Source organism: Ctenopharyngodon idella, chromosome 18 (genome assembly GCF_019924925.1).
Source record: "Ctenopharyngodon idella isolate HZGC_01 chromosome 18, HZGC01, whole genome shotgun sequence".
In the NCBI taxonomy this organism is placed as follows: domain Eukaryota; kingdom Metazoa; phylum Chordata; class Actinopteri; order Cypriniformes; family Xenocyprididae; genus Ctenopharyngodon; species Ctenopharyngodon idella.
In genome coordinates this window covers 9,656,704-9,681,010 of record NC_067237.1, presented here as the reverse complement: position 1 = coordinate 9,681,010, position 24,307 = coordinate 9,656,704, and the positions used below count along the sequence as shown (strand labels likewise).

Below are 24,307 nucleotides of genomic sequence, written 5' to 3'. Positions count from 1 at the left end.
AGGCCATGCTAGAGTTGGAAGTAATAGAAGAATTGCATAGCGACTGGGCGATCTCAATAGTTTTAGTACCTAAAATGGATGGCTGGGTCCGTTTCTGTGTTGATTACAGGAAGGTGACAGTGTCGAAATTTGATGCTTATCCAATGCCCCGATTTGACGAGTTGCTTGATCGGTTAGGTTCAGCTCGCTTTTATTCGACACTGGATTTAACAAAAGGATATTGGCAGATCCCCTTATTACCATTATCCAAGATAAAAACAGCCTTCACAACACTGTTCGGATTACACCAATTTATTACTCTTCAGTTTGGGTTGTTCGAACTTTCAGTGTCTCATGGACAAAATCCTCTGGCCATATAGCACGTATGCCACTGCCTATCTCGACGACATCCTTATATACAGTAATGATGGGCAGCGGCATCTAGAACATCTGCAAGCTGTCCTGAGATCGATGAGGGTGGCTGGACTCACAGAGAACCCGCGGAAGTGTGCACTTGGGCGTGTGGAGGTACGGTATCTGGGCTTTCACTTGGGACATGGGCAGGTGCGTCCCCAAATTGATAAGACTGCTGCGATTGCAGCCTGCTCAAGTCTCACGACCACCAAAAAAGAAGGTGAGACAGTTCCTGGGGCTGGCAGGATATTATAAAAGGTTTATTCCTAATTATTCGGAGCTTACCAGCCCACTGACTGATCTCACTAAAAGGAAGCACCAGATCCGGTCCAGTGGAGAGAGCTATTCCAAACCAGGTACAGCACCATTGAAAAAGAGGGTTTGGCCATTCAGTGGGCCATCCTCACCCTCTGTTATTACCTCCTGTGATGGGAATTCAATCTCTGTTCAGACCACGTGCCCCTCCAGTGGCTCCACAGTACGAAGGATACCAACGCACGGATCACCTGTTGGTATCTAGCTTTACAGCCTTTTAACACTCTGGAGTCGGTTGTCATGCCGATACCACCTTGCTTTTTTTCTTATCAGTGTGAAAGAGACTCAAAATACTCTGTCAATTTTGGACATACAATTAAGAGTTATACATCATTCTAATCTGTGAAATGTCTTCTTTTATTTGTGTACACTCAGAGTAAAAACAAAATGTTGTGCTTTTTGCAAAATAAAGAAAACTAACATCTGTCGTCTCTCTCTGAACGAAGTCCATTCTGATAGTCCTCAGAAAATGAACTGTAACTTAGTGAATACTAATCCCACAAAAATGAGACATATGTCTAAAGAAACGTTTAAATCCTGTAGGTCAAATTGAAAACAAATATTCTCTGTTTATGTCATTCGCGAGTCAGCTCATTATCACTAATTCGACTTCCTCTCTAGAAATGGAGGGGAAGGGCTGCAGGCCCGATGGCTCCCCTGCCTGAGTTGGGCGGTGGGGGTATGTGGCGAGGGGGGCGTGATAAAGCAAGGTCTGCAGAGGGGGAACATGTGTGGAGACAAACGGGGATAAGGAGGTCAAGTGAAGTATTTGTTTCTGACAGCATTTATTTTGTTCATTTTCTTTTTTTATGGGTAATAAAAGGATTACTTACTACCCCGTCTTCCTCGTCATTCTTCGTCTTCATTAAACCTAATTACAGCCATATAAAGAGGACAATAATGCAGAATTATAAGTAAAGGCCAAAGCTGGACACTCTTACTGTATGTTTTTCAAAGATCTGCAAACTGTAGTTGACACCAAGCATCGGAGGGTTAAAGAACTGTCACCATAATAAAACTGAGGCAGCCAATTGTAACTTAAAGGGAAGAGAGTGTGAGACTAAAGACAGCATGATTATTGGGATGAACGCATCTGATTGATAAATTATCATTTAGCAGACAGCAACTTCTATAAGCCAACCACAGTTTTATTTATTTATTTATTTATTTTATAGGCCTATAGTTTTCAATATAACATTTTGATTTCATACACGCTTAAATAACAGACTGGCACATTTGCAACTTTTCATAATTATACTACAAAAAAAAAAAAAAATTGGCTGAACATTATTAAATGCCTGAAAAGTAATAACTATAATGTAACAATGCAGTAACAATAATGTAAGATCTGGAGATGAGTTAATACATATATATATATATATATATATATATATATATATATATATATATATATAAACTCTTTTTTTTTATCTAATATTTATTAGAGTATTAGTTGAGTATTAATAGACTGTTAAAGGTTAGTAGAATAAGGGGATAGGTTTAGTAGAATAAGTTGGCTTGCAAAGTTACTTATAGTTACTTAATGTCTTTTGGGGACAACTGAAATAAAGTGTTAGCAGATTTTAAGCTGACAGTCTACTAATACTCTACTAATACTCTAATGAAAGTGAGCTCCGCTTGGATAGCAGTTTCGAGTCTAAGGCTTCTCTTAGCCTCTTTGGTAAGCAGTCTTTAGTGTAGAATGTAGCTAGGCCTCCTCTCGCTCCAGAGAGTCATTCTGCTGAGGCCTCCTTTCATAGAGCCCCCCTTGAGTGTTGGTAGGTTTCCCTTCATGAGACCTCCACCCATCAGAGGTGTGTCCCCTGCAGGTGACTGCCATTGATGTCATTGACTTATGTCACGGCACTCATTCCTTTAGGATGGTGCAGTGGGCATTTGTTCCCCATTAGCGTTCGAGTGCGAGTGCCCATTCGAAAGGGAACATCTTGGGTTTTGAACGTACCCATGGTTCCCTGAGAAGAGGAACGAGACACTGCGTCCCATTGCCATGCTACAGGCTTGCCTGCCCACGTCTCCTTCAGACAAGAAGCAGATGACGTGTACTGCAGACACCCTATTTATACTCTGGTCGCACCAGTAGTGATGTCATTGCCAATGTCACTGTCGTGTTTTGAAACATGTTTTGAAACGTGCTTCAGACACCGTTATGTCTCATTCCCTCATGGTTACATTCGTAACCCGAGACGTTATCTGTGCTGCGCACACATCCAGAATGTGCGCACAGAAAGCCGTCTCTCTTACTGAATAGTGCACAATACTGAACTGAGTTCTCTTTTTGCACTTGAACGGACAAATTAAAAAAAAATAACTTGTAGCTACTGTACCTGATATTTATCCAAATTAATCAATATTGAATCAACATCGGAATTGTATCACAAGCTTATTGAAATCGTGAAATTTGTGTCAAGCACTAATAAAAACAGTAGCCTACCAGTTATTGTACCATGTAGTCATTGTAACATATTGTCACAAAACTTAACGAAATTATGTTTAGTTACCAAATGTTTTGACAATCATAATACCCATATTACCCATAATACCCCCCTCCCCCACCCCCACCCCCACCCTCCATCTGCACCCCACTCACTGTATGTTTCTAGAGGACACCTGTAGGTGCTAATAGACCAGAGATGAGGACTGGAGAGCTCGAGTTGGCGATTGTGCAATCAGCCCAGAAGGTTCCATTGTTCAGAGTTTTGTTATATACGCTGAGAAACAGTGAAGGTCATGGTGTCCCTCTGTCCCATACTTCACACACCATTAGCTGACACACTTCTCCATTTCCCTGTGGAGTGTGCATGCTTTTTCTCAACAGTTTATAACACACTGCACTCGCTAACGAAAAATACATTCCTAACAGACAGTTTCTGCAAAATACAAAACCCACAGGAGGGAAAAACGACAAATGGGATCTTTTTAATAGCTCAGTTGTTTCTCCTAGACAGCAATGGACTCGACATCCGTTGTATTCTATATTAATGCGGCAAATTGCTACTTTGCTCAGCAAGCATAAACGACTGAATTCATGACTGTGCTCAAAAATGGCTGTAGATAAAGTGTTCTCACTTAAAACAGAGTAGAGGCTTGCGAATTGGACCGATACAATTGCATCTGTTCTTAAGTCAACAACTCACTGATTCAAATGACACTGATTCGGTGTCCTGACATTTCATCCTACCTGTCAGATTGTCCTACCCAGGCTTACTGCCCGTGCGCACATCAATATTACATCATTTTTGTCATGATAAATAACACAAAATTACAGTATTTGCATTGTTGAAGGGTAGATTTAGGGTTGTGGTAGGTGTAGACATTATTAAAGCACAATCTGATAGGTAGCATTTTTCGCTGTCGATTTGCACTTGTTCTAACAAATAATGCTATGTCAGATTGTGCTACCACCATTGTACTTGCATTATTGTAAGGGTAGGTTTAGGGTTGGGGTAGGTGTAGGTGTAGGTGTAGCCTTAAACCACATGCTGGAAGCACAAGCATTTTTCGCTGTCGAATTGTGCTACCTACTGTTTCAATGGGAGGTAGCAAAATCTGACAGGGTAGCACAAATTGTCATAAGTTACAGTTTCAAAGTAGCTTTGAAGGAGACAAAGAATAGAGGTGCACCTTATTTCACCAAGGTCCAACTACTTGGAGATTTCAGGCCTCATCACTGACTGGAATATATCTGAAAACTCCATTAAGAAGCTAATGAAACAGCAACCTCTGAGCAATAAAACTTTCTTTCAGTAAATCTTTTTTTTTTTTTTTTTCTCCCATCTCCAAGCATTTCTTTCTCACACATAATCCCTTTCATATTACTTCAGGGAAGACAAGCTTGCCGGCTTGAAAATGAACTAATGAACGAAAAGTATTTCTCCCACATATCATCATCTTCATTCAGCAAGAAAACGCTCCAGCATTGAGACCCTGGAGTTCAGTCTCTCCATTACAGATCACACACACATAAACTTTATAAACCCAAATCTCTATGACAGGAAAACAGCAAGCAGTAGATAGATAGCAAGCTCAACCAGCTGAGATGTAAGAGCTATGCTCAGCTGTTTATTAAAAATTAAGCTATAAGAAACTAAACTCTGTATGGGTCCTGTATCCATGGGTCTCCATTCTTTAAATCACACTTTTGTGAGTGAAGTCTCATGGGACAGGAGAGCCTGCTAAAGTTTAAGTTAAAAAATATGCCCCTCTGAAAAGGACCCCAATGAGTCTTGGTGACTAGGATTCATTGAACAAGTCTGACATATCCATACTGGGGGCAGTAACTAATGGAATAACTAGTCTTTATTGTGAAGAACAAGTCAGGCCAGCAACATATTTTACACAAATATTCAAACTCAAGCATAAAAGCTTAGCTAATGCAAATATAATATTGATTTATTAGAGGCCAATGTAAAACATAGCATAAAAACTTACTATAGCGCTTTCTATTAAAAATAGCAGCATAAAAATTGTGTAGTAATTTCAACATGCTACTACAATAAAATGTGATGAATTCCTTTAAGGGAGGTAATGAGTAGTTTAAAAAAAAAAAAGAAAAAGAAAAGCCTTCTTGTTATTGCATGTCAGTTTTTTTTTGTATTTTTTCATCATCATCATATAGTTTTATCATCTTGAAGAACCCTTTATATGCTGAAATGATTCTTTGTGTTAGAGTTTAGGGTTCTTCTTGAACTATCAAAGCCACCTCATTGCTGATTTACACAGACTGTAAACACACTCTCAACAGGTAAATTATTTATTTCTTAAAATCTCTATAAATTTTAACTTTCAAGTTGCTGGTTTCCTACCAGTCATGTCTTTTTCTCTTTTTAGTTTAACAGAACATGTAAGTGTGAGCACCTCTGTTCAGTTAAGGATACTAATATTCTATTCTCCACTAAGTAACAGAGATATTGAATTTATGATTCATATTGTTAAATTTTTTCTGTCCATATTTGGTAATTTTGGACTTCATAAACAAATTTTTTTTTACATAAACAAATAGAAGAGACACACTGTAACTGTAAAGATACTAATATTAATAAAAAGGTTATTTAAGGTCCTATATACAGTGGGTACGGAAAGTATTCAGACCCCCTCAAATTTTTCACTCTTTGTTATATTGCAGCCATTTTCTAAAATCATTTAAGTTCATTTTTTTTCCTCATTAATGTACACACAGCACCCCATATTGACAGAAAAACACAGAATTGTTGACATTTTTGCAGATTCATTAAAAAAGAAAAACTGAAATATCACATGGTCCTAAGTATTCAGACCCTTTGCTCAGTATTTAGTAGAAGCACCCTTTTGATCTAATACAGCCATGAGTCTTTTTGGGAAAGATGCAACAAGTTTTTCACACCTGGATTTGGGGATCCCCTGCCATTCCTCCTTGCAGATCCTCTCTAGTTCTGTCAGGTTGGATGGTAAACGTTGGTGGACAGCCATTTTTAGGTCTCTCCAGAGATGCTCAATTGGGTTTAAGTCAGGGCTCTGGCTGGGCCATTCAAGAACAGTCACGGAGTTGTTGTGAAGCCACTCCTTCGTTATTTTAGCTGTGTGCTTAGGGTCATTGTCTTGTTGGAAGGTAAACCTTCGGCCCAGTCTGAGGTCCTGAGCACTCTGGAGAAGGTTTTCGTCCAGGATATCCCTGTACTTGGCCGCATTCATCTTTCCCTCGATTGCAACCAGTCATCCTGTCCCTGCAGCTGAAAAACACCCCCACAGCATGATGCTGCCACCACCATGCTTCACTGTTGGGACTGTATTGGACAGGTGATGAGCAGTGCCTGGTTTTCTCCACACATACCGCTTAGAATTAAGGCCAAAAAGTTCTATCTTGGTCTCATCAGACCAGAGAATCTTATTTCTCACCATCTTAGAGTCCTTCAAATGTTTTTTCATGTGTCTTGCACTGAGGAGAGGCTTCCATCGGGCCACTCTGCCATAAAGCCCCGACTGGTGGAGGGCTGCAGTGATGGTTGACTTTCTACAACTTTCTCCCATCTCCCGACTGCATCTCTGGAGCTCAGCCACAGTGATCTTTGGGTGCTTCTTTACCTCTCTCACCAAGGCTCTTCTCCCCCGATAGCTCAGTTTGGCCGGACGGCCAGCTCTAGGAAGGGTTCTGGTCATCCCAAACATCTTCCATTTAAGGATTATGGAGGCCACTGTGCTCTTAGGAACCTTAAGTGCTGCAGAATTTTTTTTGTAACCTTGGCCAGATCTGTGCCTTGCCACAATTCTGTCTCTGAGCTCTTCAGGCAGTTCCTTTGAACTCATGATTCTCATTTGCTCTGACATGCACTGTGAGCTGTAAGGTCTTATATAGACAGGTGTGTGGCTTTTCTAATCAAGCCCAATCAGTATAATCAAACACAGCTGGACTCAAATGAAGGTGTAGAACCATCTCAAAGATGATCAGAAGAAATGGACAGCACCTGAGTTAAATATATGAGTGTCACAGCAAAGGGTCTGAATACTTAGGACCATGTGATATTTCAGTTTTTCTTTTTTAATAAATCTGCAAAAATGTCAACAATTCTGTGTTTTTCTGTCAATATGGGGTGCTGTGTGTACATTAATGAGGGAAAAAAATGAACTTAAATGATTTTAGCAAATGGCTGCAATATAACAAAGAGTGAAAAATGTAAGGGGGTCTGAATACTTTCCGTACCCACTGTATAGTGCTTTCAAAGCATGGTTCTGATCAGTGATTTCTGATATGTAATGATTCATGTACAGTCAGACGTTCTCTGTATCAAAATCGTTTATCGCTGTTTATGCGTCAGTAAATCAAGGTAGTGACTAAATGGTCAACTTCACATTGGTTCTCTTAGTATCTTGAAAGAAAAAACCCTGTTATTTAAATTGTGATTAAATTATATACAGAAAGCGATCAAAGAACCATCCCTTTATAATTGCTGGAGCTGTCAATCACACAACACGAGTTTATCAGTGACTGAGTTCTGGATTCTCACCAAAACTCTTGTTATAATCAATGACGCTGTCTACACTCCACAATGAATCTCTTATTTACACTGTGCTAGCATTGTTAGTAATGATGAAAGCATTCATGAGAGTGCAGAAATGGAGTTGCAATGATGAGATCACTGCATTCAACAGAAATGTCTGTCATCGGCTACAATGCTCATCGCTGCAGCCTTTCAGATCTAAATATAATGCAATAATCAACACTTTTTATGATTTGTTAATCTTGATAGCTGTAATAGTAAAAGATTTAGAGAAAGTTCCACATGTAATACTTATTTCATATGCAAAGACGTTAGCCAATCTTAGCAGTGGGCATTTACATTGAAGTCTCACTGCAGACATGCTCCTTTCAACAGAGCATTCAAATCAGAGGGCTAAAATCAGAGTACAAAATGGCCTTTGTGGCATCTTTTATTGTAAAAATCATACTAACATTATATGTGCACCTAAGGAAACATTATAAAACAATAACAAAATGTAGTTCATGACACCTTTAATGTTAGGGGTTTGTTCATATTACTATCCCTAACATGAGCAATAGTAATAGTGCCTGACACTGTGGGGGATGGACAGCTGGATCAGAAAGCAAAGTACAGATTTGCGATGGAAACTAGCTCAACCTTGAATCCAGCAGAGAGACTCTCCCATGAAGGTAATGCACATCAGCACAGTGGAATCTGTGCCACAGTACACTGACCTAAATAATATAAAATAAATCTATCAGAACTTTAGCCTACTTTGGTACCATGCTGAGTTTGAGTGAAAGAACAGGCCTGAAGCTGTCAGATATCCGGTGATAGGCCTATGTTTTGGATAGGCCTATATCCATAACCACTGAGGAGTTTGAATCTTGATACATATCTGTTAAATCTGAGGGAGACTTCAGGGGCGCTGAGCTACTTTTCCCTTTGTCTTGAAGGTGTTTTTTTTTGTTTGTTTTTTTAAGTGAGATTATTGTTTCATTAAGTTTCAAATGTAATCTGGATTATGTAAGCAGTTACATATAATTAGACTATATTTTATTAATTAAATATAACAAGTACAGTTGTCAGATTACATAACACATTGATTACCTATTAGTACTAAACAAATTAATTTACCGATTTTATTACTTTAAAAATACGGTCTGGTTGAAATATTGGCACAGAACTGGAATATTGTGTATACTTTTTTTTTTTCCTTACTAACAAGTCGTTACTGTGGCCAGTAAAGAGGCACTGTCAGTATGCTCTGTTTTTAGAGTGTTTTGAAATATAAGCTATAATCTATTAATATCAGAGACTCTTTGCTAGCACATGCAGCTCTGAAGGTATTTAGAGTACAATGTGTGGGAGGAGAAGAGGGGAGAATGCCAGATTGTTCTAAAAGACTGAGAGAATGAGTATTTTTATATTGAATGCAGGTGCCTCTTACGTAATACATGAACCTTTTCTGACTCCATATATTTTAAAGCACTATGGATATACAGTATAGCATATATGAATATACAATAGCTTGACATTATTCACAGATCAGATATACTGAAAGAAAAATTAAATAAATTACTTTTTTTTAATTTGACACCGTCAAAATTCTATGTGCCTACAGGCCAATTGACATACTCTATTCAAAAGTGTTTAACTTAAGTTCAAACACAATATAAAACTGAATCGGACAGCAGTTTGCTATATTTATACAGTAATACCAAATTCAAAACATATAAATAATAAACATATATCATAATAATTTCAAAACAATTAGATGTGGCTGAACACCAACACAAGTTTTAGTTTTTCAATTTCATTACCATCTATACAAAAGGGGAATAATTTTGCACTTTAATGTAAACATGGACCAGGTAACATATATCTTGTTTTGTACAAAATATTTTACAAAAGAAAACACAGTATAATGTTTACCTGTTGTTAGTGTTTTTAGGTCATTGTTTTATGAGTGTTAGTGTGTTTTAGTGCATTTTAAATGTGAAATGAACTGCTGTTCCAAGCTGAAAATTGGTGAGGAGATCTGTGGGAAGAGTTTGATAAAACTGGGAAGAGGTTGAGAAAAGTATTGAGAAATGGGTCCTAGCGATTGACCAACCGACTAACTGTTTGATTTATTTCTGGGTAAAACTGTGCTTTTATGTATCAGCATGAAGTATAATAACACAAGTACTGTACAACCCTGTGCTATATCCTGAAAGTATGGATTAATTTGCAATTTTCAATAACAAATATAATTAAAGCTGCAAGCAGCGATGAAAGGGCCCTCGCACCCGGGCTCACCGCCACCCGTTGGCCTTAGGAAATTGCATGTAAGCGAGTAAATACAGGAAAATTATGGCAAAGTCATTTCAAAGTGCCACACTTCCTGCTGCCAACAGGTGGCGCTTGGACTGTAACTGAATATTGCCATGTAGATGTTTTCAGGCCAAGACTATTATAAAACGTGATGTCTGGAGCAGATCGTACATTGTATGCCTGAGTTCCTTCCTGTTTCGTGGCGTTAATCGCAAACATTAGCACTTAGCCAAGTGTTACATGATTTAACGTGTTTCTAGTATGTTTGGTACTTCGTGGCATATTAAAATGTGTTTCTAAGAGTGAATTACAGTGTAAAGCATGCCATTTCCTGTTGCCAGCAGGTGGCGCTATGACTAACTGAATATTGGCATATAGATGTCTTTAGGCCAGGACTCTTATCACACATGTGAAGTCTGGGGCACATCGGACATTGTATGCCTAAGTTACAACAGCTTCCTCTTTTATGGCGAAACATCAGACTTTGTCAGGCCGCCACGGACGCGCCCTTCAATGAAAACTCAAGATCTTTGCAATTTAATGTCGCTAATGCCTTAAGATTAGACTGACCATATGTATGATGTGGTTCTGGTTAAATCTCCATGAGGAGTTAAATATGATGTTGATCTGATTAAAGCTCTAAGAGGAGTTTGTTAAAGTACAACGTGTGGAAATGGCAAAAACTGCACAAATTTTGCAAAGAAAATTAAAAATATCTGACTTCCTGTTGGTTTTCAGATTTCGTACCAGGAGACTTTTTTGTAGGGATTGGGCTGTTACATGTGTGTACTGAATGTCATACCTGTACGTGAAACATAGCTCGAGGGGCACCTTGTTGAAATTTTGTAGGTGCGCTATCGAGCCATTTTGCCACACCTAATTTCGCGACCCATAACAGATGTAAATTTTCACCACTTCTGATGTGTGTGCAAAGTTTCATGAGTTTTCGAGCATGTTTAGGCCTTCAAAAAAGCAATTCATTTGGGAGAAGAAGAAGAAGAAGCGGAAGAATAATAATAAACGGAGCAATTCCAATAGGGTCCTCGCACCATCGGTGCTCTGGCCCTCATGACATTACATCGTGGATACTCCTGTCACCCCTATCTCTAATAAATGCATCAGTTTGCATAGTGATATAGGTTCCACAACCTGTCATAACAGAGATTGAGGCTCTACTGGCCAATCCTATTTAATAAAATAATAAGCGGTGGCAAAGAATTACAAGCACAGAGAAAGAAAGATGAGATAAGCGACCATCTGCATCTCTCACACCCAAACACTAACGCCTCCGCTGTATAACAGCACATCCAGCTCGCTCCTCATTTCATGGATAAGAATTCCAACAAGACAGAGAGAGATGGGCTACATTTCATCTAATCCCATGAAGCTTTTTTTGCCTGCCCATGAAAAGCAATTAAACTCGCACTTCCTGTAAGGACTTCACAAAGGAGCAAAGGAAATTGTCTTCATAGAGATACATACAGGAATATATCCTGCACACTCCTCTGAGAATAAAACGGAGCATGCCAAACACTCTGTAATCACTTTAAATTGTCACAGATAATCCCATTTCAAAGCAACATTCTCCACATGAATGCGGTGAGCAGAAGCTGATGGTAATCCAGTGAGAATCTGCCTTCAATCTGTGTAGGTACACTAGAAAAGTGGTTTTAAACATCATTTAATAAAAATCTGTATTTTTGTAGTATTCTATTTATCAGTCTATCTATCTGTCTATCTGGAAGATATATAAACATTCTTGAGAGGCTGAAAATAATATGTATGTATAATATCTGTCAAGCAGACATAGTTATCACCTGTGGTTGATAATGTCAAGATGGCTATACATCGGACAAAGCAGTCCTGTGATTTACTAGCCTTTTAATAATAGTGATTTAGATCTCTGATCTATTCAGCCACGACTTATTGCACCAGTCCCCCTTAACAATATTATAGATTTATCACTTCTGTTGCTGTTCTATGTTGCTGATTCTGTCAGTTTATCTCTATTAAGTGAAAGGGCAAAGTTAGATTTTTAAGAAAGGCATTGTACATCAGCACATTGGGGTTACACAAATGTCTTGGGAAAGATAAACATTCCTGAGCCACAGGGACGTGCAGCGTAGCCTGATTTACCCCTGCAGTGGCCCGAGGGACAGTGTGCTGTTTATAACAGCCTGTGGAGAGGTTTGACAGTTCATAAGGATACACAGTCTTATGGGATGAACATCAATATAGAAATGCAGATGTGTTGCTTTGATAGGAATAAATCTAGTAAGTGTTCTCTCTGAGCTCAAATGGCAAGGTCTATAGCTTGTGTACTATAAAGTTTCGATAAAGTTTATACAAACTTATATATAGTATAACTTGTAGTATATATAACTTTGTGTATAGTATAGGCATGTTTTAATTCCAAATATTTTTATGTGATCAAATTATGCAGTTTAGAATTAGTTATACTGTAACAGTGAAAGCGAGGATTACCTCTGACTGGCTCAAAAGATTGAATGTTTGCATATGTTTCTGATTCACTAAAAGAATCAGTTCACAAAAGTCATTGCTTTGGGAACCAGAACACACTGGTTGGACTAATGAAAATTCATGCTAGAGAGGTAATCAACTAAGTAGCTTTTAACCCACTAAATCTTTTTAGAGTGAAATAAGACTAAAACAAATTTGTTATCTTTTGATTTTAACTTAAGTTTTGGATTTTCTTTAAGTTGTTCTTTTTTAGGGGGTGAAATAAGACTGGTACATATCCTTGACAGATTTAGTTTGATTCATTCTTTGAGTTTATCCTTTACCAGCATTTATTATTTGGTAATCTAATATCCTACCACATAATCATGTCATATTATAGTCAATGAACAACAACACATTAAAATGCACTGTCAGAACTTCAGCGTGACTGATGACTCAAGCACTGTATAATCACGACAATTGTATTGGCCGGCGACAGTCATGTTGTCACTACTAGTGCGACTGGGAAGTATAAAAGGGGTGCCTAGAGAGCATGTCATTCACTTCTTCGTCTGAAGGGACCGTGCAGGCAGCCCAGAGGCATGGCAATGAGACACAGTGTCTAGTTCCCCTTCTCAAGGAACCAGGCTTACAGTTGTAACCCAAGATGTTCCCTTTAGAAAGGGAACTCGCACTGCATCTTGAGACGCTTTTAGGGAACAAAATACCGACGCTGCCATGCCTAGGGAATGCATTGTCAATATTGGCTGTGACAAGCACAAGAAAATTTAAGTCCATGGTCTGAAATACCAGAGTTAATTTCCCCATGGGTACGCACCAGCTTTGCTGTCGGTGAAACTACTCCCTATGGCCACTGCCTCAATAAGGAAGTACCTTCACAATTCCAGAATGAAAGGCCCTGGCCCAGAGCCGAGACTTGGAAACCACAACCTTATTCTTGAAGGCAGATTCCTTTTAAGGGAGTATGGTCCCCCAGGCCCTAAGGACCTTAGCCTGTCACTTTCAAGGGGGACCTCATATCAACCCCCAAGCCTGCCACTAAATTGCTCTATTTAGCTTTAGCCAACAACCTGCCTACCTGAAGCACCCTGATGAGTACTCTGATGGGGACCCTACGAGGGGAGTACCCAGCTTTAACTACAATAGGTGTCATCAGGAGGCTCACGCAAGTCCTTCAACCTGATACCATCCTGCTTATATAGAGGCTAAATTTCTGAAAGCCTACTATAATTCAGCCCCAGGGAGTGAAGTACTCTGCACAATGACTCTCTCAAATGTGAGGAGTGCTGAACAAGCTCAACCAGCCATCTTTTCCTTTTTAAGAAATGGAGTACTCTAAATAAATACCCTCTCTATCAAGGGGAGTACTACCTACACTTCTTGGAAGCAATATCAAAGAGGCTCTTGTAGAGCCTCACAACATGATGCTGACTACAGAGTTCTAGGGAGCCGTTGGTACTAACACATAAGTTTGTCAAAAAGTACTAAGTCCGCTCAACCTAAAGCATTTACTACTAAGGAGGCCCGGAGAGGGCCAACAACTCAAAAAGTGCATCTAGACTCTAGTATTAGATTCATGAAGCAGAGTGCTTACACAAGCTGCCATCCTGGCATAGCTAACTGGCCCTAGGAGCAACATACTCAACATAAAAACCCTTAAATAAAGGGGAGTACTGAAGTATGCATCTAGAGCAGCCTGTCTACCAAGGAGGCTTTAGCTAACAGCCTGCCACTTGAGAATATCTTGGGCATATGCTCAAGGCATATGCTTAAAACTCTACAGTATGGCCTCAGCAGAATGACTCTCGAAGTGAGAGGAAGCCATGAAAGACTATATCTATTGTAGTCTAGTTGTAGGGACTTAGTTTTTTTTTTTTTTTTTTTTTTTTACTGAATGCTCTTTTAGATGTGCTAGGTATAAATTTAAGAAAAACACATGGACAAGGCAACTAGCAGAGTCCATAAACTTGCTTTGTATTAATATATAGGGGCTCTAAGGAACAGAGGCCATTTTCTATCTCACTTTTTTAAAAAGGGATGGCCTAATTACACTGTTACCTGCTGGATGCTAGCTAGAGGAGGCTAAAAACAACAACAACAACAACAACAACAACAAAACTGCTACACTTAAAAAACAAAGCTACAGGGAAATTAGATCTCTGCAAAATGACTGTCATTGTAAGGAGGAGATCTGACAAAAGCTCATACATGTTATTTAGAGAGCAGAAGCCTCAGAAGTGTAAACTCTCATATTAAGAGGAGGCCAGCCATTCTCAGTTGTTATTTATTTAAAAGATGTGTTCGTTAACAAAAAGCCCAAGCCGGACCGTCGGATGAATTATTTTCCTCATCATCGGGCCAGCCCTTTCCAGGGCCTGATGTTGCACATGTGAGGAAGGGGAAGAAAGAAGGAAAGGGTAGATGTAATAACCCTCAAAGGGAAGGAGGCAATGTTATCTGCCTCGGCTGGTTCCAGGATGCTGGTCGTGCCTGTACTTGATTACTTCCCTGAGGTCTTGCTTCTTCTTCCTCAACTTCCCCATCTCTGTGACCTGCTCCTTGGCAGAGGAGGCACATGAACGGCAACGCTGTCTCTCTGGCCCTGTCTTCGGTCCTCAAACCGAGACGGGCCAGGGCCTCCTAACTGTCTGCGGTATATATGTTTTAAAGGCAGCTGAGCGCGCTTTCGCCCCTCTGAATTTTCCGACCCATCACTTCCATGAGCACTGCATGCGCAGGACAGGGGGGCTAGGTGGGTTCAGCCATATCTGTATCTTCACCTGTGTCAGCCACCTCCTGCTCTTCCTGGCTTGATGCCAGCAGAGCACTGGCTGCTGGATCGGAAGATGTGAAAAACAACACATCTTCCTCCAGCAGTTCATTCTCATCAGCCGATGAGGATCGCAAGAGATTTACACCATTCTCATACTCCCCAGCAAGCTCCATCTGAGATCCCCAAGATCTCAGTCTCCTCTCCTCCTCAGCGTGAGCAGGACCTGAGCTGCGGGGCACAGATGACTGTCCCTCTCCCTTCGATTCTGAACCTGATTCTGGACAGAGAGGGTAGGATGAGGCTTATCGGTGGGAAGGCATATAACAGGGTCTCTGGCCAGAGATGTGCTAATGCCCTGCGAGGACATGTCTGTAATGACCATCTTGTGGTCTGAAATTACTCCTATTGACAACCTTTCCATCATGAATTCCTTGTCTCGCCAATGTGCTGAGCCCTGAGACAGTGGGCTAAGAAGTGCACTTTTTTGTGCAGATGTCTGGAGGGATTTCATTTCAGAGAATCTGTCCATTTCTGAAAATCTCTCATGATCAGCAGCTCCAAATGCACTACTGCTATGACTGAAGCCATGATTCCCAGTAGTCTCAGAAATAGCCGAAATGAGACTGTCTTCCCCAGGTGAAACCAATTCACACAGTTCCATAAATGTTCCCCTCTCTGCTCTGACAAGGTTGCCAGGTAAGTTATTGAGTTCAGGTTTAAACCCAGAAATACCTCTGATTATGTAAGGGTTAATGAGCTTTTCTTCTGGTTCACTACGAACCCCAAAGCATTCAAATGCATTAACAATGCCTTCGTATTCAGCTCCGCCATTGACCTTGTACAAATTAACCAGTCATCGAGATATGTTAATATCTTTTTACGCTGCTGCCCCAATGGTGTCAATTCCACTTCCACACATTTTGTGAAAATGTGGGGTGCTAGAGAAAGGCCAAATGGGAGAACCTTGAACTCGTATGTCCTGCCTTTGAAAGCAAACCTCAGATATACTGTGTGCTGGGGATGGATCTGGATGTGAAAATATGCATCCTTTAGATCAATTGAGGTGAACCGATCTCCCTTCTGTACAGAATGAAGCAGGAATTTGTGTGTCAGCATTCTGAACCTATTTCCTCAGATATCTACTCAGAGGTCCAGAATAGGGCATATGCCTCCCCCTTTCTTTTGAATGATAAAATAGTCAAGTCAAGTCACCTTTATTTATATAGCGCTTTTTACAATGTAGATTGTGTCAAAGCAGCTTTACATTGATAACTGGTACATTGTTTGGCTGCACAGCAGCTCTTAAAGAATAGTGTCAATGCAGGCAGATCAAAGCACTGTTGAATATCAAATGTCAAGTCAAGTGTCCCCAACTAAGCAAGCCAGAGGCGACAGCGGCAAGGAACCCAAAAAAAATACTAACTGAAGAACCCCTTTTTTGATTCCTCTGCTAGTACCACCTGCTTTGAGAAGGAGATCATTTACCTCCAGCCGCAGCTCGTCTGGAAGGGCAGGTGGGACAGTGCCCCACCAAAATATTCATCCATAACATAGACCACTATATAAACTGAATCAATAATAAATTGTAAATGAGTTCAGAATTTTGAAACAAATATTTTTGGGATTTTCTACACTATTTTAAGTCGTAAAGTGAGCAGGATATATTAAAATTTAACATAGGAACGCATCATAATACTAAACGGGGCAGAGGGTACCTGAGCCCTCCTCAGCTCTACAGCGCCCCACAGTTTTTTACAATGTAAATCTTTGGTGGAAAATGGAACCGCAGAGTGCTCTAGTTGAGAGCCATTGGGCAGCTTATTTTCACGTTACCTTGCATAAACCTCGCTCTAGTCCAAGATGAATATTAATCCGCTTTAGCTATGTGTATATTAGCCTTCATCAAGTCAGTAACTAGTTGGCATGTCTGTTCTTCCTATATGGAGTAGTGTACCAAATTAATGAAAGTATAAATCCTTTAGTTTAAACGTGCTTGTGTGAACATATAGTTCTGCTGTGTTTGTTTCATGTTTGAGAATAGACATGACTTTCTTTTCCTCACTGGAATTCTTCCACAACTTGTAATATTTTAAAACAACATTCAAAGGCAATAAATACTACATTATACGTGTGTCATGTGTACTTAAAGCCTGTCAATCAACATTGGAGCGCCACTCTCAGGCTGAATAACACAACCTCTCCCAAAAGTGTTCTGCGTGTGTTCAGCGATTACAATATAAAGCTTACAAAATGTTTATCATAAACTGGCATTAAGACCCAGAATCTGCCCTACGTAAATTTATGGTCAGGAGCCGCTACTGTTTTATCTCCTCTCTGAAAACGTTTGCATTCTCTCCCTGCACTTTTGATGGTCTTATCCCTGAGAATTGTGAGATTGTGTTTAATAACCACTGGGAGTCTGTGCATTTCACCCAATTGTCTAGGTGTGCTGCGGGTGTGTGTGTGCAGTAGTTGGTGAGTACTTTTGTTTCTCATCTTTGTTCTCCAGGAGATTTGCAGAGACAATGTGAGGAAAAGATTGGGGTTTGCTATACCACCTGTTTCTTTCTGCCCCTCGCAATCGAGGGGGCGGGGCCGTTGCCGTCTAAGCTAAGACTTTCGTTGCCAAGAGGGAGGTTGTTTATCCTGTTCATATGGAACTCCCCCCACGAGGATGTATTTTCCCTCCTCGGGCCCTGCCAAAATGCTTGTTCTATTGCTGCTCTTGCTTGTGTAAAAACGGAATGACGTGTTGCCTGTAGTTGCATCGGTATGGGGGCTCTGTGAGGTTCGAATGACCTGAAGGCTTCCTTCTTCTTTCCCTCGAATCGCTGCTGCATTGTAGCCACAGCTGGACCGAACAGACCTTTAGGGTCTACAGGCTGATCGAGGAATTGAGACTCATCCTTTTCCTCCATTGTGGACAAATTCAGCCAAAGCCCTCTCTGACCAACCACCACCAGTCCTAGAGTCCCTCCTGTGGGAGTCCACAGGCTCTGTGACATCTTTTCCCTGCGACAAGGCCCCTGACATCTCCTCCTCTAACTCAGCGATGTAAGCCAAAAGAAGAGTGATTGCATTGATAGTGTACCCTGTCTGAGCTAAAGAGTTAATAATTTTCTCAAAAATCTACGCTGAGAAACAATCAGAACTGTGAGGCAGCTTAGGGGCGATCATGGATAATGGCAACTGAGGATTCAGATGACTTGCCAACGAGGCCTCCGTTAACGCCATGTGAGACCAGCCCATCTCCTGCATACCCGCCATGTCTAGTGAGGACGAGCCATACACCGGGACTCTGAATGACAGTGGTCTTTCCCAATATTTCATCAGATTATCCATGCAATCCTGGAAAGGTGAAAGTGTCTGATGAACTGTTGAGGTGGTAGGAAGGAGGAATTTCCCATCTAGTCTTGAGCGTTTTTGGGTGGGGAGAGCCAAAGGCCCAACCATTCAATGTCCAACTGGTTTGTCGCCCGACAGCAAGCCTCATGCAGAGTTGCACACCCTGCTGCCGTCTGCTGTTCGTCTACCCCTGTAGGGTAACCATGGGACTCCGTTTGGGGAACAAATGGATCTTCTTTGTCCTCTTCTGACAGATGTACCGACTCAGCGATGAAAACGTAATTGTCGTCAGGTAGGACTTTCGGGAATGGCTTGATTTCCATCTTGAAAGCGACCGGTTCCCCAAGCTAGTCCGAAGGAGTAAGCTGGGCAGCCCAACTCATTAAAAAGAGCTCGTAGCTTGGATGCCATGAGTGAAGAGATGTAGAATGCTATTTTGGGCCAGCTCTGCTTGCGAGTTGATTCTGATCTGCTTATGAACCAATGTCAATTTAACAATGATGATCCCAGCTACATGCTAAGAGAGCGTTATTTTTCTGTGGCCATGGAAAATATCCTTTCTGAAGAACTGATAGACAATCAATACTGAGTGTTCGCTGGACAAACAGATTAATTGACTGTAATATTAATTCAGCTACATGAAGTTAATTTGATTAACTGATCCAAATATTTATAATTAATTATTACGAGTTATGATTAATTATTCATATTTCCCTTTTGAGCTAATTTGCTACACCTGAAAAGGAACATGGTGCAGTGCTCATGCTGACTGGCACACTGCCAAGTGCGCGCATGGAAAGCTGTAAGTAAACAGTTGGGTAAACAAGTGAAAGTAAACAGTTGGGTGTAAACTAGTGTTGTCAAAAATATCAATATTTCGATATGTATCGATACTGAAATATCTGAAACGATTTCAATACTCCTTTCTGCAGTATTGATACACCGATACCAGCTGCGCGTTCTTGCTCTTCTCTCCGTCAGCGAGTTGACACGCACCCGTCTCCTCTCATTCAGTCATCTCATTCACTCCGGTTAAAGGGTTAGTTCATCCAAAAATGAAATTTCTGTCATTAAATACTCACCCTCATGTATCGTATCGAAGTTAGAAATTCCAGTATCTTGTGTTGGAAGTTCCAGTTGGAAACGGGTACCTTTTTACATTGTATCTGAGAGTGTAGCTTAGTTAAACCATTCTGGAAACAAGTTATAGATGTCATAAGTTGCTGGTATGGCTCCACAATATCTCTAACACCTCAACTGTGTTTACTGGGTGACAAGTCTCAATTACCAAATGTTTCTAAGTGTATACTTTCTGTTATAATGGTATGTATTACAGTGGCTAGCAGGATTATTCTGAGACACTGGAAGACAGTGAAAGCCCCAGAACTAAAAGATTGGGCTAGTGCAATGATAGAAATTGCTTCTTACGAATCTATGCTCAATAGAGTAAATGGTGTCAAAGAAGATGGGTTGTCTCCTTGGGAAGAGTTCTGGACATATATTACAGTAACGACTCAAAATGAATAGATTGACACTTGGTGAAATGTTTTGTATTGTACTTTCTTTAATGTTCCAACTGTGCCTGTAGAAATCTGGAACCCTGTATTATTATTATTATTATTATTATTATTGCGATGTTGTACTTTTGTTAACCTTTCACCTTCCAAAAGCAATAAAAACTTGAATTCAAAAAAAGAAATTCCAGTATCATGACAACAGTGTAAACTGGATGTGTATCAGTATAATGGATCTGCGTGTTTGGTCTTAAAGTGACAGCAGCCTATGCCTACCTGCTGCTGTGTGTCATTAATGTGAATCAAACAAAAGAGAAAATAACTTACTGCTCTTGACTGAATATTTGTTTAGCTTTAATAAGAATAAATTTATATAGAATTCATACAATGAAGACTATGAAATTTTTTATTTTTACATTTATTAAATTTATGTACTATTTATAATTTTCTACATGTTAAATAAACCTATTGTACCTGAGAAACTTAATTCATATTTTTGTTATATTTGCCATATTGTGTGCAATTTGCTTCTTTTTTCTTATTTTTAATGACAGGAATTAGATAAAATAGCACAAAACAATTATATTGTGATATATATTATTATCGTCAAATAAAATTTCTCATATCGTAAAATTAGAATTTCGTCATATCGCCTATATACTCCATATGCCAATTAATCAACCCCAAATTAAGTATCTATCCACATTTGCACTTTTTTCTTAAATTAGTTGAGCCAGACATCATAATTTATCATAGGTTTTTGACTGAAAAATTTTGCATTTGTCTTTACCTTGACAGGTTTTTCCTTTTTAATGCCTTGATTAAATCATTGTGGGTCAAGAGGGCATAATTTGTGTGATAGCACCAAATTATGACCCAAAACCAACCCTGTTGGAACCCTGTACCAACCAACCCCGGTCTCTCCTATATAAATGTTTGGAAGAAATTTTCAAACAGGTCAAACACTGATCTATTTCACTCACAGTGACCCAGTTAAAGCAGATCCCCACTTAACTGGACATTTTTTATACTAAGCTAAAGACATTTTCCAACCTTTCTGCATTTTCATTTATACATTTTTAATATCAAGCCATTATTAAATTGTTAGCTGCTCTCCACAATATAGGTGATTCTTTGTAGACATTTGGTCCCCATGAAACACATTCATTCACACTGTACAACAACAGGATATTTGCAGCTGCTCTTCCAGTATTTTCAGGACCAGCAAACCTCAGCATCTAAAATCAGACCATGCTGTTGTGGACAGTTTTAATGATCCTTTGCACTGGTTGATTTATGACGCCTACTGTACAATATGATGTCAAAACATGATTAGTCCCATAGATTATCTTCGGGACAGGTATGTTATAGTTATTTCATGCAATTAAATGATGCATGTAATTATATGCCGTTATGTCAGGAAACAGATGTGTGTTAGGTGTGTTTTAAAGACAATAGAGTGCTGCAATCTCGTGTAGAGCTGCAGTATCCATCAGCGCGCGCCTACACACTTCACTGCGTTACCGCTGGACACTCACGTGCGGTTGATCACATTACATCACACACATATAGTTCACAAAAGTCAAGCCAAAGTAGTGTATTGTCATTTTTTTGCCTATTAGATGCATGCATAGAATAAGTGCATACAAAACGTCTCAAATTACCAATAAACACTAACAATATATATGAATATAATCATATGGGTTATTTGAAAATAACGCAACGGATACAAAAAAAAAAAAAAAAAAAAAAATGGTAGAATAAAAACGAATAGCCAAAAACAGCTACGATCTGCATACATTTAACCAAATACCATACCATTTAAACCAAAATGTAAAAATATGTTAAAGCTCTAATGTTGTAAAAGTTCAATCTGATGTGTTTTTGGATGCAAATAATTCATAATCAGACTTTTAGTGTATTTGCCATCAGTCAATAAATGTGCAAGCTCAAGGCTGCTCTTTTCAACAAAATCATTGTTCAACTCATTTAGGCTTGAGCTGAATTTCAAAGACTCGCGTGAGAAACAGACGCCAGTATAGGTTAGATGAGATGTCGCCTTACCGTCAGAAGCCTGTGCGCTGTGTAATAAAAGTAGAAATATTGCTAAAGATGAGAGTTTAGTGCTCCGCATTCCTCCAGACGTCTGTGTGCACGAGCATCCTCTCCTCCTCTCTCCAGAGCGCAGGATGCTGCAGCTCAATCTGTGCAAATCTCTCCAGTTTCCAGCGACACGACCAGCCATTTGTGTTTGCAGAGGAGGTGGACGGTACTGGACGAGACATCTGCTCAGATCCGTGAGTCAGTGGGACGTGCGGTGGTCACGCCGCTCCAAGTGCCAGAAGAGAGCCGCATTCGTGGAAATGGCCATAGTCCACGATCACTGCGACACTGGGGAAGCGAGAGAGGTCTGCATTTTTGACTGGTTTATCTATGGCTCACACTCCTCCTTACCGCCCATAATATGATCGGATATTGGAAGAGATGCATGTAATTCTTTGTCTGTTGTTCAGTGAAGGTGTCTAATGAAAAGCTCGCATGCAGGGAAGCGGAGCTGTTTTGTGTCATGTGCATGCTCTAGTGGTCAATGGAGTATATTACCATTAGACTGATTTATTAAACGCCAGATTCTAATAAAAACTAACAAACAAAAAAAAACACTTTGAAAACACTTTTGTCCAGTTCTGGATGTTGACTGCTCTACATCTGATAGTCACCATCAAAATGTATTAGGAAAAAAGAATTGAAGTAACTTCCCTTCCTTCTACTTGTCGCCTCTTTTCTTTTTTCTTTTCTTTTCTTTTCTTTTCTTTTCTTTTCTTTTCTTTTCTTTCTTCTCACAAGTTTTTCAGCGCGAAGGCGGGACAGCATCACTTTGTTCGAGAAGCCATTTCACTCAGATACGTCGCAAAAAGGGAAAAAAGTCTATAAATTTCTGTTTCATGCCGACTTTAATTAAAATGTTATTATATTAAGCAAATTCATTACATGTCTTTCTCACACTAGAATATAGCTTAATCCCTGACAACTGTATGCAACCTAAGGCTGGAATACACTACACGACTTTTGCTCAGACTTGGCCCGATTTACAGTCTGGAGTTAACGCAGACCTTGTGTCGAGTTCATATTGCACAGTTTTCAAAGTCGTCAGATCACTGTTCTTTTCCCTCTGCATGACTACCTGGGGTAGCATTCAGTCTCTGCTGTGTGCACATTGCACGATGGATCAGCGACAGTGTTTACACATTGCATGACTTTACAATAGGAAGAATCTCTGACAACTCTGTCTGGTCTGCAAATTATCACAACCAAACACACGCAAGAAGTTATAAGGAAATAACGCAAGATCGCGCATGAGACCGGAGTTCGCGCGAGACTGGAATTGTTATTAAAAATGGTAGCCTGCAAGAAGCTTGTGATCCAAATTACCTGAGCGCTGATTTGCAGTAAAAAGGAGAAAAAGAAAAAAAAGATTATAGAGGAGGAAATAGTTGGGGAGCATAGACTGAAAAAAAAAAAAAAAAAAAAAAAGATGGACAACGCACCTTCACTCTCTTCCATTGTAGTAACTGAAGCCGCCAGTGTGCCAATATGGCGCTGACATCTTGAGTCTCAAGTCTACATATAGTGAACCTGGAGCCTGAGTTTGCGCAGTAGTGATCACGAAGTGAAGCCGCGATCTCAAGGTCCCGCCCCACTCAGAGCAACTTATGTCTGTGTGAAATAAACAGTTATGGAAATGTAGAAATTAAAGTTAAAGCTCCAATCTCTTTGCGAAGATCCAGAAAAAAATCAGTTGGCACCTCAGTGACTACTTCGCTCAGAGAAGCTGTCAATCTCAGCTGTCAATCATGACATCTCACCCATGTTTTTATAGCGTCAAATAACTAACTAAAACCAAACTTTTTTTTAAAGAATGAACACTTGAACTAACACCAGCATGATAAAAACTGCCTAAAATGACAGAAACCTTCTTTAGGGAAAAAATATGTTTAAAGTGTAATTTGAGTGTTTAGTCTCACATCCTAATACATTTAATGGAGAGGGCGGGGTTTATGACTTATACTACTTCCAGTCACCTGGGGGCGATCCAGACGCTTTGGCTACACTTTTCAGGACTTGTGTGGCACGCTTGTTAGAGAGACATTAGTCTCGCATAGCCAGACCTTTAGACTGACAGCAGAAGGTCTAGACTC

At 39.9% G+C, this 24,307-nt stretch overlaps 1 protein-coding gene across 2 annotated transcripts in view; it reads right to left on the bottom strand.

Moving 5' to 3' along the window:
• Positions 1 to 23,977, bottom strand: part of kiaa1549lb (KIAA1549-like b) — a 120,322-nt gene extending 96,345 nt beyond the window's left edge. The window contains exon 1 of one of the 2 annotated variants that reach the window (XM_051871010.1): positions 22,176 to 23,977. In XM_051871010.1, coding sequence (XP_051726970.1) covers positions 22,176 to 22,356 — 181 coding nt within the window. In that variant the 5' untranslated portion in view covers positions 22,357 to 23,977. The remainder of the gene's footprint in view (positions 1 to 22,175) is intronic. The other variant, XM_051871009.1, reaches the window with a different exon arrangement.
• Between the last annotated feature and the right edge of the window lie 330 nt (positions 23,978 to 24,307).